At 41.0% G+C, this 17122-nt stretch overlaps 1 protein-coding gene across 2 annotated transcripts; it reads right to left on the bottom strand.

Annotated features, from left to right (window-relative positions):
* Window positions 1-679: 679 nt before the first annotated feature.
* On the bottom strand, window positions 680-11523 carry LOC104564152 (cytochrome c oxidase subunit 7A-related protein, mitochondrial). Of its 2 annotated transcripts, XM_061991340.1 has the most exons (3): window positions 11088-11523; window positions 1889-2023; window positions 680-1018 (listed from the first exon to the last, which is right to left on the bottom strand). In XM_061991340.1, the coding sequence occupies exons 1-3, from the start codon at window positions 11157-11159 to the stop codon at window positions 875-877; spliced, it is 351 nt and encodes a 116-aa protein (XP_061847324.1). In that variant the 5' UTR covers window positions 11160-11523; the 3' UTR covers window positions 680-874. The 2 variants fall into 2 exon arrangements, with proteins under 2 accessions (XP_061847324.1, XP_061847325.1); XM_061991341.1 differs by lacking the exon at window positions 1889-2023.
* Between the last annotated feature and the right edge of the window lie 5599 nt (window positions 11524-17122).

Genomic DNA, 17122 nt, shown 5'->3' with positions numbered 1-17122 from the left:
TCACCAAAACTTATAGTTAAACCTTCAATGAGTTCTGAGGGAGGGTTTTAAGAGTTACCATCTCAAAAAGATTACAGTCAGGTAGCTGAATCATCTGGTTTGAGATGTACAATTAGCACTTAAATGAAAATGTACCAATATGTTTATTTCACTATCAGGCCAGCTGAAGTGGTCTGAGACTTTCAATACTTGCCTGTCTTATTATTCATGCATTTGTCTTTATTGCACAATAAGACAGTTTGACAAATGGAAGTCCAAAAACTGGTACAGCTGATGCTACAATACTGGTGTACTCTGCTGCACACAGGGATGCTAACATTATGGAATAAATCCACTTCTAATGCTCCAAGGTGATAAGCCCTTTGTCCTATCACCAGAGGTACAAATTATTTAATAATATATCAGAGTTTGGAAAAAATCCATGGCCACCTGCTTATGTAAAATGAGCTGTGTATGTCAGAAACAGGTTCCCAGTATGTTATAATAATTAAATTATTTGCTTTTATTGTTTTGGAAATCAGCAGCAACCTCCCACTAAAGAATGTGGAACACAGCCTATAAAGTATTTGTTCTGTCCTATCTCCAACAGTAATTTGGGGGAGGGAAGAAAGGAAAAGCTTAACTTTCTCCAACTGCTCATGCACTCCTGCAAGACAACAAATGCAAAGCTACAACCATATGTCAAAATGATGTCTTTAAGTCTGTTTATACTGATTTCTAGAACACATAAGGCAATCAATTTTAAAATATTTTCTTCAAGAAATTTCATCTGAATAGTGAACCTTATATGATCACAGAGTTAAAGCAAGTGCAAAGAGATACAGGCAGGAGGTCCTTCAGAGAAGTGTCACGAGTCCCATGAGTTGTGCTTCATTTATTTCTGGTTTCTTGGTTGTGAGGCCATGTACAGTGCTATTAGACAGTAGATAGTCCCGCCTATTGTTAGAGCCATAGTGGTCCGATAAAGCAGCTTATCTGGAACTCCTCGTTTCAGGTGTACTGGCAGCCCATCTGCTTTCTGTGGGAGAGATTAAGAAGAAAACAAATAATAAAAGAAATTAAGGCCCATACCAAGGCACTAAGGAACAAGCCACCTCAAGTAAATTAAGAGACTTCCATGAGGGAAACCTCTTGATAAACAGGCTATGTACAATCAAGTGTGTTATGTGTTTCACACTTAGCAAGACAAATGCAAAGGCAAGTTAATTTTATTAGCCAAAGCTGTTAAGTGCAGATAGAAAGAATATATTTCTAAAGAGGACTTGGATGGAAAAAGTGTCACTAACAAAAGAATGTGAAAAGATATGTATAAAAAATTATTCACCAAGTCATACTGACACATTCCAAATGCAAGTGGCATGTAAGAGAGAAAAGGGAACATTATATAAAGCATATTCTTAATGTTTTTTGGAAAAAAACCCCTTAACTGATTTGTTTTATGAGAAGTCCCAGAATGCTTAGAAATCACATAGCTACAAACTGGCTTTGAAAATTTGACTGTGCTCTTCTTATACAGCATTATAAACAGCTTCAGTAATATTCAAATTACTATACAATAGTGATCTGATCTTCCCCTCCGGATTTGCTTTAAGACATGGGCTTGGATTTCCAGACAGAAAGTGCTTCCAGTATTCAGGTAATACAGTAAGCATTTTCTGAAGCCAGAGAAAAGACAGACAGGGTTATTAGACTTTCCACTTTTTGTATTTATCTCCTATACAAGGCATACATATACCTTGTAGTATAGTATATGTATATAGGTTATACTGTACTTGACTTTCTTGATAACAAACATTTTGTAATGACAAAGTAATTAGACACATTAAAATAAAGATAGATGTGTCCCGCTCTCCAGTTTTCTTTAAGTTACTCTCAAAATTGTCATTACCTGAAAAAGTTTCTGTAGGTCTGGCACCTTGTTTTTACCCAAGAAAGATTCAGTTGCTGGTAAATCTGAAGCAAGTTTACTTGTTGTCCCAAAAATCAGAGGTGGGGATTCAGTGGAAACTATTGGTTTGAGTCCCTGCATAAATAAAGATTAAAATATCAAGGTATATAACACTTGCAAATGTAGCATTTGTCATGTTAGGCAGGCACACTGCCAGTCATTACAAGGATACATTACAAAGAACATTTATCTGGTATAAAGACCTTTAACAATGAGCTAAAACATCTTGTTGGCCCACTCATTTTGCAGCAATTTTGGGTCAGAGCTTAGCATGGAGAATAAAAGTTTTCTTTCTGATTTCTTCATGACATAAATACTGATACTTCAAATTGCTGCTTGTCTTTCACACATAGTCAGACTACCTAGGGCTCTACTTGAGTAGAAGGATTAGAACCAGAGAATCCCTGACAGCTGGGTCAACAGTGAGGTGACTTTAATGAAGTCTTCCTCCTGCATGTTGCAAGCAGCAATCACAAATAATTGAGCCTTGAATAATTTGGATGTATAGTTTGAGGAGAGTGGAAAAAAAATAGTTTGGAACATTTCATACAAATAAGCCATGCTTAAGGACACTCCAGAAGCCCTGACTTTTATGCAAGGGTAGCTACACCCTGTAATTCACATGCTGCTGCAACTTTCCACACCTCAATGTACTCCCCTTGAGCAGCATAACTTAATTTCCTTTCAGTTCAGATGGTTGTAGCCTACATTTGTTCGGGTTTTATGGATAAGATTAAGTATACAAAGTCACAGCCATAATGAAGTGGCCTCCTTGATTTTATTATTAGTTATTCGATGTAACAGTTATGCCTGGACACATGGCAGTGATGTTTTACATTGTCTACCTAAAAGGTGGTTTGTTTTGAGGTTGTTTGCTAACAGAAGTTAAAATCATTGTACAAGTAGGCTAATGCCACAAGTTTTCACTACAAACAGAAGCAGCAAATTCTTTCCTTGGGTCAAGTTAAGGCTGTAGTGAAATTCTAGTATCTGTTCAAAGGACTAGTTCATGCCTTTTGTGTTTAAGAGAACTCCCTGAAAAGTATTTGGAATTGGAAGCACATTGGCATTTTTTTTCTCTTATGCCTGACTTAAATGAGACATGGTTTTGTCCATACATAAATTCTCTGCTACAATAGACATCTTCAACTGACAGATCTCTCAGCATCTCAAAAAAGCCTATGGAGTGGACATCAGTGCTCCATCCCAAAGACACGAGTATAGCTTTCCACTTTTCTAGTGCATGAATAAATATTAGACTCCCTTTGTGACCTTCTTAGTTATGTTTTGAAAGACAGCAGCCAAAACTGGTTTCTCTGACATATTCAGTAACTATTGCCTTCTCACTGAATAGGCTTGTGCAGAAGGTAGGTACTGGATTGTTTAAGACTAAGCATTTAAGACTAAACAATTCTGGTCACACCAGTAAGTAGGAAGCATCTAAGAAACTACTAGTCAGGGGAAGTTACTGGCTATTTACTCAAGGCTAAGTACCAGCTACACCAAAATACTTGCAGAAAGCAATTTTGGACTAGTATTTTTGTCTATAAGAACTTTAAGTATTTTATTAGATGTGTCTTTAAAGTATTGGTGATTTGATAGAAAGAACTACAGAACTGATATTGATACAAAGTGTACACGTGACTTTCTCCACAACTTTTCTTGCCTTCTTGATTGTTAATACTGCAGCAATGTGCATCTTTCACCTTCCTTTAAGTTTCTATGTCTGAATCTCACTTTTGCTTTCCTGAGGGCCCAGCTTTTTCAGGAGAAGTCTTTGGGATCACTTCAACAGTTACTAGATCATTGTGATTCCTGCTTGTTGTGATCATATCACTTTACTTCACGAGCTATCTGTAGTGTACAAAAAAATGTAAATACTGAGAATTGGAGAAAATTGCAAACTACTTCAAACAGCTTCATGATTAAGATACTTCTTCCATCATTCCTAAACTCTCAGATAGAGGCTTAAAAATGTGATTAGTAAGCCCTACCATTTGTTATTAGTGCTACAATTCCTGCCTCTATAGGATATCACCTGCAGATGCACAACACACTCTAAAAATGACTATTAGAATGGTGACATCAGTCATGTTAACAACTCTGAGTTATTGCATACTTTTTTCAGCCTTTAGAAATGCATTCTTGTTCAGATAGTTATAAAATCCCTTTCTGCTGGAGCAAGAGGAGATTAAAAATCTGGCTTAAGTGACTAACTTCATCATGAAATCAAATGATACTATTTCAGAAAACTGATATAATCATCAGTGTACTGTTGCAAATGACTTTCAAGGCAGCATGGCGCCAGTTAATAACATCACATAGCAATTTAAATAAAAATAATTTATATGGTTTATTGGCTCCCAGGACAGAGCACAACAAACTACATGCTGTAGAAGAGAGACAGTTCAGTTTGCTAAACACAGACACCACATTAATCAGGATCCTTCAGCCCACCATAAAATTCCACTTGAATTCCATCCATGAATTGTGAATCTTGTGGTCAGCTCCAAGCAAACTCAGCTAAATTAGCATGCTCCGTGACTGTTCCTACAGGGTACTTGGCTGTGTTTATTGAAGAAAAATGGTAGGTGCTTTCTCTCACACTCCCCTGCTTACTAAGCTCAGTGTGGCTGAGGAGAAATTCTCAGTAATACACAAAAGAATTTCAGTACGGGACATTTTTTTAAGTGAGTCATTAAGACACCTTAAATGACACTTAATTGTCCTTTGTACTTAACATGACTAAAACTGCAGGTTTATTTAATAACATTATGTCTCACTACATTCAACATAGTCCTGAGGAATGAATGCTTCTATGCATCTGGCCTATGCTTCATAAGGAGATGTTTCACACTGGTAATTGAGGTTTTCACCTTTTATTTCTAATCACTTTAACAGAATTTCTTCTGATTCTTGACACTGAACAGCAGATGTACTTGTGCATAAGAATCAACATCAGCTGATTTCATCAGTATGCTACAGCCATGACCTTGTCAAATGCTGAAGTCCTCCATGAAAGCTCAGGACATGTAGTTAATCCAAATCAATAAACAAAATTCTTTGCCTACCTCTGTAAAGCGTTTGTTTTCCTGTCAGAGGTCTGAAGGTCTTAGGACCCAATCTATCAGTTGGTTGGCCAACATGCTCAAAGTTAAAACAAACTTATGTCTTGCTAGCATGAATTGCTAAGCTAGACTTCTATTTTCCTGATAGCACAAAACAGTTAAAAGATTTGGAGCACAATGTAATGGAGATAGATAGCACCACGCTCAAGTTTTTAAATGTTAGGTAAATTTCTCAAACACAGAATGAGAAAGCAGAGAAAACTGAGATAAGGATCAAACTGAAAAGAAAGTTATGCTGAGAATTACTATTTCAGAACATGCATTGGAGTAACTTTAATAACTTGCTAAACCTAGCCACTTCTAAATACCAGGTCCTTCATAGTAGAACATACCTCAGTGTATGAGGTTCAACATATTTCATAGAATGGTAAGGGTTGGAAGGGACCTCTAAAAGATCTAGTCCTACTCCCCTGCTAAAGCAGGTCCACTTAGACAAAGGACAAGGGAACGTGTCCAGGTGGGTTTTGAAAACTCTAGAAAAGGAGACTCCACATCCTCCCTGGGCAGCCTGTGCCAGTGCTCCGTCATCCTTACATAAAGTAGCTTTTCCTTATGTTTTAAGTGGAACTTTTTGTACGGCAGCTGTTGTCCACTACCCCTTGTCCTATCACTGGACAATACAGAAAACAGTGTCACCCCATCCTCTTGACACGCACCTTTTAAATACTTCTAAGTGTTAATGAAGTCCCCCCGCCAGCCTCCTCCAGGTTGAAAAGTCCCATGTCCTACAGACTTTCTTCAATAAGGAAGATGCTCCAGTCCCCTGATCATCTCGGTGGCCCTGTGCTGGACTCTCTCCAGAAGTTCTCTGTCCTTCCTGAGCTGGACTCTCAGCTTCACCAGGGCAGAGTAGAGGGGGAGCAGAACCTCCCTTGACCTCCTGGCTACACTCTTCTTGATGCATCCCAAGATGTCATTGGCCTTCTTCACCACAAGGGCACATTGCTGGCTCACATTTAGTTTATTATTAACTAGGACTCCCAAGTCTCTCTCTGCAAAGCTGCTCTCCAGCAAGTCAATCCCCAGCCTGTACTGGTGCATGGGGTTGTTCCTCCCCAGGTGCAGAACTCTTCGCTTGTCCTTGTTGAACCTCATGAGGTTCCTCTCTGCCCAACTGGTCAAGCTGGCCAAGATCTTATTGAATGGCAGCACAGCATTCTGGGGAATCAGCCAGTCCTCCCAGTTTGGTGTCATCAGGGAACTTGCTAAGGATACACTCTGTCCCCTTATCCAGGTCATCAATGAAGATGTTGAACAAGACTGGTCACAGAATCAAACCCTGTGGAACTCCACTGGCCACAGGCCTTCAACTTGATTCTGTGCCACTGATCAACACCCTCTGGGCTTTGTCATTCAGCCAGTTCTCAATCCAACCACCACTGCCTAAGCTTTTCTATATTTGTTACCACTCACCCAAGGACGATTTTAGGTAGGATTTTTGAGGCTTTGTTTGGATGGGGATGACACATTAAGTAACAGTGATTTCTGGTTTGTGTATGTGTACACCATCTACAGCATAAAATGTTAACTATTACAGTTTCTCAATGAACTCCAAGCAACTCCTAACAGTTAAAAGATCTGTGGTTTGTGAGTGTTTTAAAGAATTACAAGCAATATAATTTGTATCAAGTGAAGATATGGTAGTATGACGAAATTTCTACTAGAACCATGGTCAGCCTTGAAGGACCATAGAAAAGTTTATACAGTCATCCTCACCCAGTAGCATTTGAAACTGGTCCCACATTGTACTTCAAATATTAGCCAACTCTTGGAGTTAACAGATTTTATTGTATTTGCAGTGATTATGGCAGTCATTATCCTCCAAAGTATGAGTAGTAGTTTTTAATCTATTTTACTCCTCACCTCACTAGCTGAGAAAGTTCTCGTTTATTCAAACAGGCTAAACTGTTCAGTTTACCTTACATACTTTGTTAAATGCAAAATTAAGCCTTCTAAGAATGCTAAGACTGAGATGGAAAGGACAATGCAGGTTTCAAACTAAGATTTTTTTGCTTGTTAGTATGAGCTGTTAGTTATGTTACTGTCAGCAAAAGAACTTCTGAAATATATTTTGACTGATATTTTGCAAGCCCAGAATAAGTTTAAACCTGTATCAGAATGATACTTCCATTGGGAAGCATCAGAATGTAACAGGACAGAATAAATTATTATACTGCATATTTGACTAAGCAGACTCTGAAGTGCAGGATGTCTTCACTTTTCCAGAAACGTCAAGATAAAGAGAAACACAAAAAGCAAACCCTTTCACAGGCTTAGCTATGGCTTTATTAAATACAGCAATCAAATCAATAGGAAAAAATTTACTTCATTTTGAACTTAGCATCTAGTTACTCACATGACTCCTTTCATATTTTAATCTCTATTTATTGCAAACAGTTTTATCAGACTGATGTGTTTGAATGTGTCACTTAGGAATAGAGTCAAAGTAAAAAAAAAAAAAATTACCAAAAAGCAGGCCAAAGAATGCTGTAAAAAGGGATGGAAGGTAACTTTGTAAAACGTAGCTATTCTATTGCATAACATGTTTGCGTGCCACAGTTGAGACTAAAGCTGTGTAAAGGGTTAGTCAGGCACAAAAGAGAATGTTTTTTTCATCAGTATGAAAAAAGAGTTATAAAGCAAGACAATTTTCATAAGGCTTATGTGAAATGTTCCTGCTTGGATACAATCTCATCTTCTCAACTGCACTGTCTCAAAAATTAAGTTTTAACATTTCAGTGATGACACTGAAATGAAACACAATGCCCGATGATGACCTAAAAAGAAATCGTTAGTGGTCTAGAAGAAAATTACTTCTATCTCATGGTCTTTCCTACCTGGCAGAGCACAGAAGTGAGGTCTATCCAGACTGTTGGTCTTTTTTCTATCTACAGTGATACCTTTACGTGAAGCTAGTTTTGCACAGGCCTTTTACAAAATAATTTTGATGTAAGATGCTACAGCATTTTATTCCAGATGTCAGGAACTCAGAATTGACCATGTGTTTCTGTATCTGGTGCAACTATTTTCACACATAGTTAGCAGAACAGAACGTGGAACAACTGAAAACTCTCTACTCCCCTGTTATCTTGCTTTTGCCTTTTTAATCCCTAAAAAATAAATAAATACTTAAAATGGGATGATTGATATAATATACTGGAGCCTGATGAATAGAAAGGTAAACAGTACTCCACAGCCTGGGCTCCAGTGGCCAAGAGTGTTGTTTTTAAGACAACTTTACTCCAAGTAGTTGTCAGAGCTTTCTGTATTTCTGTGTTGGGGGCTTTTCTCTTAAGATCCTAGAAAAGATGCACTACTTGCAGTTATACTTTTCCAGAAAGGAGGTACTTTACTGCTTGGGCTGGAAGCCTTTCCTCCTCCCCCTCCCTAGGCCTTCCTTTCCTCTACATGAAGGAAGTGTTAATTAATGTTTATTCTTTTAGTATAACTTTGTGTAGAAGAGGTAAGAAGTGCCTCAAACATTGCAATAGTAGCAAGAGAATTTTCTACCACATATGGTCACACTCTTTAACGGAGACACAAGCTTTCAGACTCTAACATATAATTCATTCTGCTGTTTTCCCTGTGTCCTGCACTCCTACCTCCCAATGGCTACCCAGGCAGCCTTCCAAAGAGTGATGGACAAAAAGGAGGATAAAAATGTTTATGGGACAGAAATTGCCTTGTAAGCATGTCACTGGTACCTCAATGTTTCTCTAAGATTATAGGATGATTCAGGATGGAAGCGTCATGTAGTGCTCTTTAGTCCAAACTAAAGTAAGGTTTTGCCTGGTCTGGCCTTGAAAGCCTCCAAGTATGGAGACCACACGACCTTCCTAGGCACCTGCTTCACTGCTCAACTGTTCTCAACATAAAAATGTCCTTCCTTACATGAAATTTGAACCTCTCTTGTTGCAGCTTATGCCCATGGTCTTTTGTCCACTCACCATACATCCTTGTGCAGAGCCTGCCTCCATTGTCTTAACCTCCCTGTAGGTGCTGGCTGGCTGGTCTTCAGTCTGTAGCTGCCCCCTCCCTCCTAGACCTTATCTTCTCCATGTAGAACAAACCCCATATCCTCATCCTCTCCTCACAGGGCAAATGCTCCAGCCTTTCTGACCATCTTGGTGACCTCTGCTGAACTTGCTTCAGTTGATCAAGAACATTCCCATAGAGGGGGGCCCACAGCTAGATGCAGTACCTAGATGTGATCCAATGCACAGTAAGGGGAGATGGTCACTTCACATAAGCTACTGGCTTTGCACGTGACGATACAGTCCAGCATGCCATTGGCCTCTTATGGGTAGGACGTGCTGCTGGCTCACATCCAGCTCGCTGTCTGCCAGTAGCCCAGGGGTCTTCACCACAGGGCTGCTCCCACCAGCCTGTCAGTGCCCAGCTTGTACCCCCGACAGAGCCCTTCCTCCCCACATGCACAACTTTGTTTTTTTTCCCACATGTAAATTGACAGTGTTCCTGTCAGCTCATTCCTCCACTCTAGATAGGTCCCTCTGAATGACAGCTCTATTTCAAACACTTTGGAGCCAATGCCTTGATATCTTCTGTAAACTTTACAAGAATGTACTCTTGTTGCCTGCTCCAGGTAACTGATAAAAGTCTGGCAGTATTCCACTTGTTAGGAGCATCCTAGTAAAGTATGACCCATTAACCACTGTTAAGCCTGATCATCCAGTTCTTTTAACTCTTGCTAATCGTCCATATCATCTTAAACAAAAATTCACAACTAAAAGCTCTATAGTTGGTCTGGACACTCTGAAACAACATGAGATTTTACAGAAGCTTAATACACTTGTCTTGCTTGACTGGATTTTGCAAGTAAAACTTGCACGGTCAAGGATATCCAGGAGAGCAAAATGGTAAACTATGTTGCCAACATGTACCTATTTTTTATTTTTCTTAAAAACCTCAAGTCCTACTAGATACGTTTGCTCTCTGAAGACAATTCTTTTAAAGGCTGATTTTTTAAAAACCATTCTTCCAATATTTACCTGCCAGGTTGAGTTTATTACTAAACTGTAAGAACTAGGTCTTCCAAAGTTTACTCAGAACCTTGAACACATTTTAACAACCATGCTGCATTTGTTCCATGACAAAAACACAATACAGATCTTCCTAGAGCTACCTGGGAATCTACATTGACGTACATAAAAGAAAACATTCTGAGATTTCTTTTCACCAGTATGCAACTCATCAATGTCTTAACATGGTTGACATTATCAGGATCTCCCCTCAAGTCCTGTAGAATTAACCATATACTTCAATTACAAAGCATACAAAATATAAGCCTATGTAATGCAACCTTTAACCTGTACATACTTCGCAAATACGTCAGAATCATACAGAGGAAAAGCTGTTTTCCCCTTTTCTTTAAACAAACTTAAGTAGATGTGCCTCCTCTCAGAATAAGGGTTTTAATGCTTTCAAGAATTAGTTTTTCCGCATGCACAGACAAGAGCAGGGGACTTAGTTATGGTGCTGTTTGGAGTTGCCTGTTGTTTTTTTAAACCATCACCACACACTGTTATAGCTCAGGGGCAGTGCTATGTGGTGAAACTGTGTTAATTTATTGCTGTAACTGCCAACACATCCCAAAACTGAATGAAGGAGAGTATGACAGATAGAATTATCTGGCCTTGTGCAAGGTCACAGGCCAGGCCGGCCTCGGCAGGTGCGCCGCGGCAGTGTGGGGTGGCGGGGGGCGCGGAAGATTCCCTCTGCAAGGCAGAAAACGCCGGAAAGCCCGGCACTGGAGCAGCAGTCAAAAGCCCTCCACCCGGGAATGAGCACGCATCCGCCCGGCCCGGCAGCCTCCCCCTCCGCTCGCCACCACTGCGCAGGGTTCGGCCCGGGCTCTGTCGGCGCCACTCGCTTCGGCGGGGGAGACGGGCCTGGCCTGGCTCTAGGGAGCGAGCAGCACCGCACAAGAGGACGGCGAAGGTCACGGCCGCGGGAGCGCCCCGGGGGCAGGCGGGCGGCCCCGCTGGCGTTACCTGTGGGTTGTACGCGGCGGCGGCCGCGGCCCCGATCAGCCTCTGCGTGACGCCGCTGAACTTGTAATACATCGTGGGGAGTGAGGGACGGGACGGGCACCGGCACGGGCACCGGCACGCGTGCTCCCGACGGCCCACCGGCTGCGGCGCTTAGCGCGCGGAAGGGCCCCACGCAGCTTTTCGCGACGCCTCAACGTGAGAAGGCCCGCCGCCTCGCGGAGACCCGCCACCAGCGCCTGCGAGCCGTAGGCCTGCGAAGCCGCCAAAGGAGCGGGACAGAAAACAAACAAATGCTAAAAACTCCGGCGAAATTCAGCACTCGATGCTAAAGCATCTCTTCCTCGGATGTCCATCGCGGTCACGTTGAGGCTGACGGCCGCTTCCAGTCAGGCAAAGGGCCGGACCCCTAACGGGCCGCGCCGCACTGCGCGTGCGCGTCGCTGGCCGCCGAAGGGAGCCGGTAACGGACTGCAGAAGGTGTAGGGGGCGGGGTTGGCGTTAGCCAATCAGCGCAAGCGAGGGGCGAGAGCCCGCCCCCGCCGGGGAAGGGCGGGGCAGAAGGTGTGGGCAGCCGGGGCTGGGTCTGTGGCCGCGGCTGTTGCCACCGCATGGCAGCGGCGCTGCGCGGGCGGATCGGGTGGCGTATTGTGGGCCTGCGTGCGGGGTGGTCCCCTGTGCCGTCCCGGTTTGCTCTTCCCCTCCCGAGGGCTGACGCCTCCGGCTCTCCCTCCGGCTCAGCCGCCTTCCCGCCGGTGAGGCGAGCAGAGGTGTCCCACGGTTGCTCCGGGCGTTCACGTGTTGGTGGCGGCATGTTTTCATAGAATCACAGAATGGTAGGGTTGGAAGAGATCCTCTATCCCCCTGCTAAAGCAGATCCACCTATATCAGCTCACACAGGAACGCGTCCAGGAGGGTTTTGAAGACCTCCGTAGAAGGACCCTGCACACCCTCCCAGGGTAGCCTGTGCCAGGGCTCCCTCACAGGAAAGAAGTTTTGCTTTGAGTTTAATTGGAACTTTTTGTGTTCCAGCATATGTATATTACTGCTTGTCATATCGCTAATTCAAAGTGTTTGTTGTCTGACAGAAATTAAGAAGTGACTGCAGCTGCAGTGGTTTTGTTTTCTGGAATTTAAATCTCGATTGCCTTCTCTCCCACTGTCTTTTGAAAATAACCCAAAATCTAGAATTTGTTTCCTGAATTGAGGCTTTCATTGCATGAGATCAGCATCCCAAATGGAGTATGATTCTGCTTCTGCCATGAATTTAACCTTCTTGAGAAAGTCCAGCAACCCTATGGCTGAAGGTACTCGCTGTTAGAGTTTTGCCGTGCTCACAGCTCAAGAGCCTGCGGGCACTGAGTGGTGATTTGACTGCTATACTCATAGGCAGTTGCCAGCTGAGATCTTGTTAGTAATCCAGAGCATCCTGCTATTGTTATCAATCTGACAGTGCAAATTTGTAATGTGAGTTCCCCCTGTGAATTGTCTACTGTTGCTTAAGATTAAACCGAGGCCTTATTGAAAAAAGGATTATTTATTTGGTAATGTTTAATCATTACTGACCTCCACCAGTTAGAGCATTGCCTAGTAGGAGTCCCACATACAGTTTTCCAGATATACTTGCTATAAAAATATCTGTGGTCATGCGCCGAGAGAAAACTATTAAAATATACTTTGCTGATAAACTGAGGGAAGATCTATTCATAGGAGGTATTTTAGAAAGTAAAATACCCATATAAAAATGTTATGATACGTTTTCTTTACCCACCCATGTTAACGCCTTCTACTTAGTTTTAGAATTTTAGTTTGGTAGCAGCAAAATGGAACTTTGAGTCTTCTTGGATTTATCCCCTTCTGAACAGACACATCCTAAATGTACATATAAATAACCACTGCTCAGTAACAAGGAAAGCCCCTGTGCATCCCGTGTGTCCCTTTATTTGTGACAACAGGACTATGAACCAAAAGCATAGGTCCTTGCTGCACCAGTTCTTATCTGTGCCTGTTGCCCTGTAGGCAGATTTTCTTCTTGGAGAAGCTTTAATTCCACAAATTCTGTCTTTGCTGTCCTCTCATTGAGAGAGCCATCTGGATGCTCCATACGGGATACCCCGGGTTGATGTTCTGACTCTGTGTTAGGAACATTAACTGGAGAGGATATGTTATTTGCTCAGTAAGTAGGAAATTTATGGAAATATTTTGTAAATGTTACAGGAAGAATTGTGAAATCCCTGTAGCTTTCAAGACCAGGCAGCATTAATGAACTGGAACGTGTGCTGCATGATTTATGTTAGAAAATAATTTGCTGATCGGCAACCTGAGAAAACTAACCCAGAGGTTATGTTTTATTACAAATCTGCTTGTAGTGGAGCAGAGGACCCTTAAGATGGGGTATACATGTTCTTTTAGCATATGCTGTGAATCTTTTTTTGTGCACTAACAGACTGCACCTATTGAAATCCATAGGATCTGGCTCGTATTATAACTACTCTGGAACCTTCTCTGGGCATAGGCGTCTGCAGATATATTATAGCTCCTGTCCAACTATTTCAGCATTTTCCAGAAGGAATAAGTGTGCCTGGAAAGCTTGCTTGCTAAGGTTGTTTTAAATCTTACTTTTCTACCTTTTTTCTTTTTTTTCTGTCCAGTATTAATACGTGCTATAATCCCACACTTTTGTGGCAGGTCTGGCATGGAGATAATGTTACTGTATAACTAGTTCTTGCTTCATTGACTCTCTCGAATCAAGTTCTTGAAAAGTCATTCAGTATTGACAGAAAGCAGCAGAAAGGTTTGTGCCCTGGAGCTCCAAGGAGGCTGTGGAAAATGTACAAATTTATCCCCTTTTTCAGTTAATCTCTTTAAGTCGTGATGCTTGAAAGTAAGCTGTGAAACTCTGCTGCTGCAAGCAGTTATAGCAAAACCTAGGTGCCATCTCTCTCATTTTAGTTCACAAAACTGAAGGTGGGGAATTGTTTACCTTGCTAGAGAGATGCATGGGAGGATGTCATGAATGAAGTTGCAGTTACAAATGAAGCTTCTGCCATTGGTTTTCTATCACAGGAGCATGGGGATGTTTAGCAAAAAGGAAAGTAAAATCTGAATATCACAAAGTCCTTTAAAGGAGGAAACCTGGCTTTGCCTTAGCCATTTGGTTGATCTTTTGCTTTAGTCTCTAGACTTTTCAAGACCACTTTGCTTATCAGACTTTGTGACCTGGTGGGTAATTAGACTGTAAAACTGCTACTACAGGAAGTAATTGTGGCAAAATGGGTCTACTTGCCATAGCAGGGTTCAAAGAAAGACTGGGCACCTTTGTGGACTGTAAAACTATGTGCAATTAAAGTAAACGCAATGTCCCGGAAGGAAAAGACTTCCTGCATTAGACTTTAAGATGAGCTCCGACTTCTAGACACTGAGACAAATAATTCATGGGGACTGGCAGTTCTACCTCTGCCCTGCTAGGGATTTTATGTCTTCATCTGCAGTGTGGTATTGGCAGCAGCTACAGACAATACTATCCTCCAAGTTTCACTGTACTTTAATTTGTTCCATTATTTCCAGATTCTTAAGGTAACTGATTTCATACGTGCGAGTTTATCAGGGCTGATTTCTAGAATAGCGCTAAGACTGTGCTTTAAGTTGAGCAGATTTCTGGGAATGAATGAAAGATGCAGAGTACCTTGAACTTACTCTGCTTTTTTTTCCTGTTGTTACTGCGATTTTTCTGTATTTATTTTCTAGTTGAGGGTAAAATAAATAAAAAAACAACACCATATTCTGTTGCTTAATGAACAAAACCTTCATATGCTGATCATTATTTCAGCACAGATGTCTGTAACTCAAATTCTGTCAATCTGCCCATGCGGCTCTGTTCTTGAATTGCTGAGAACAACTGTGTGGGTGGATTTAGAACATGAAATTGCCATGTGCACTTATGTTTTGTTTATTCAGTACTCATTTTTAAGAGTACTAGATTGGGTTTGCTTAATATTTGCTTCGGGTGTCTCTGTGTATGTGTATATGTTATGTATACAAGCCCCCAAACTAAAAGATGATCACCAAGCATAAACTGCATTAATGCAAGAGGCTGTGACATTGTAAGCATGTTCTATCTGAGTCATGTTGCCAGCTGAAAGAAGTTAGTCTATGCACAGAATAAGGTGGTAGTTACTTCTAAAACCTGGGCCTGAATTTATTGGTGCTTCATTGCCCATATATATGGAATACAGCACGGATAACTCTGTGAGACAGGCTGTGATTGTAAACTAAGAGATTTCTCTTAAACAGACTTAACAGTACTGAAAATTAATAAAAATGGCTTTTCTTCTTAAACCTGTTCACACAGTTACAATGTTCATATAAATTTAACCAAAGTTTTTAGTATGTATCTTTCTCATAACAAAATTCTTACTCTTTTTTTCTGAGGAAAATGATATTAAAGAAGCAACCATGTATATCTCATCTCTACGAATTTAGAAATAATTCTATATTTCACTTCTGTTTGATTGGGAATTTCTTTGTCTTGTGATAAGGCTTCCACATGTGAAATACTTGATATCAATAGTTACTTAATAGTGATAGTAATTTGGCAATAAGGGCATTGTGTTGACCATAACGTGATGGGGATCAGGAATCTTTTTAAAGGTATTGAATTTTATTTGGGTGTATCTACCTCTTGTTACACATGCATAGTATTCATTCCAGGTCCTCAGACAGAACTTGTCTGGAAAACTAAATTAAGGTATTGAAAACTTAAAGTTGTTGTAAAGGCTGACGATTGAATAATGTTTCTGGGGTAATAAATTATGCTTTTTTAATAGACCATTTCCCTGCATTTACGTGTTACTTATGTAAGAGCAGAATGGAAATTGAGAAAGCAGTGGCTTATTCCAGGTTAGCAATGAAGTGTTCTTTTACCCTCCAGCCTCCAGATGTGAAAGCTACCGTAAATATTTCTTTTGCTACTCTCCAGCTTTGTTGCCTTTGTTTTTTTCCCCATTATTTTCAGAATTAGAGGAGCAAAGGTATTTTTTTCGTCTGATTGAGACATCAATGTTGGTTGTCAATAAAATAATAGTTACCTAAAAGCCATATTTATTCTGTTTTTGATAAAGTAATTCTGAAATCCTCAGGGCCTATCTCTATGGCTTATAGCACTTCCTACTTTCGAAAGGCTATACTGCAAGGCTGGATGTTTGCCCCTTTCTGTTGACTTTGATAGAGACAACCGTAGCTTGAAATTTCTGTCTGAATGCTTTCTGCTGTGGTGAATTTTTTGCTTTACAATCACAAGGGAAATCTCATGATGGCAGTTCTGTATTCTTCCTGAACTTTTCCCTTAAACATAATGCAGGTAGTGAAATAGGTTCCCAAGTAAAGTGAGTAGTATATCTGGACATTGAGAGGTAAAATGTATCTGCAAGGTTTTCTGTTTTCAGATTTCTGACGAAGTCTTCCTTCACGTCTTTCTTCTCCCTCCTTAGGCTGTAAGTGTATCTCTGTCAAAGGGTCAACATTCCTGTCCTGGTTTTGTCTGTGACAGAGTTCATTGTCTTCCTAGTAACTGGTATAGGGCTGTGTTTTGGATTTAGTGAGAGAATAATGTTGATAACATGCTAATGTTTTGGTTGTTGCTAATTAGCACTTATCTTGAGTTAAGGATTTTTCAGTTTCACATGCTCTGTCAGTGAAGAAGTACACAAGAAGCTGGGAAACAGAATGGCCAGGACCACTGACCCCAACTAACCAAAGGGCTGTTCCGTACTGTAGGGTGTCATGCCCAATATATAAACTGGGAGGAGTTGGCATGGAAGGGTGATTGCTGCTCAGGTATTGGTCAGCATGCGGTGAGCAATTGCACTGGACATCACTTAGGTTTTTGGTTTTTCTTTTCTCTTTTCCCCTTGGGTTTTCTTTCACTATCTCTTTTTGTTCTATTCTGTTTCATTACAATTATTATTGTATATATTATTATTGTTGTTATTACTGTGTTTTGTTTCATCTTACTTAGACAGTTCTTACCTCAGCCCATG

This window comes from Colius striatus, chromosome 2 (assembly GCF_028858725.1).
Source record: "Colius striatus isolate bColStr4 chromosome 2, bColStr4.1.hap1, whole genome shotgun sequence".
Taxonomy (NCBI): domain Eukaryota; kingdom Metazoa; phylum Chordata; class Aves; order Coliiformes; family Coliidae; genus Colius; species Colius striatus.
Note: the sequence above shows the minus strand (reverse complement) of the source record. Positions and strands in the feature narration are given on the sequence as shown.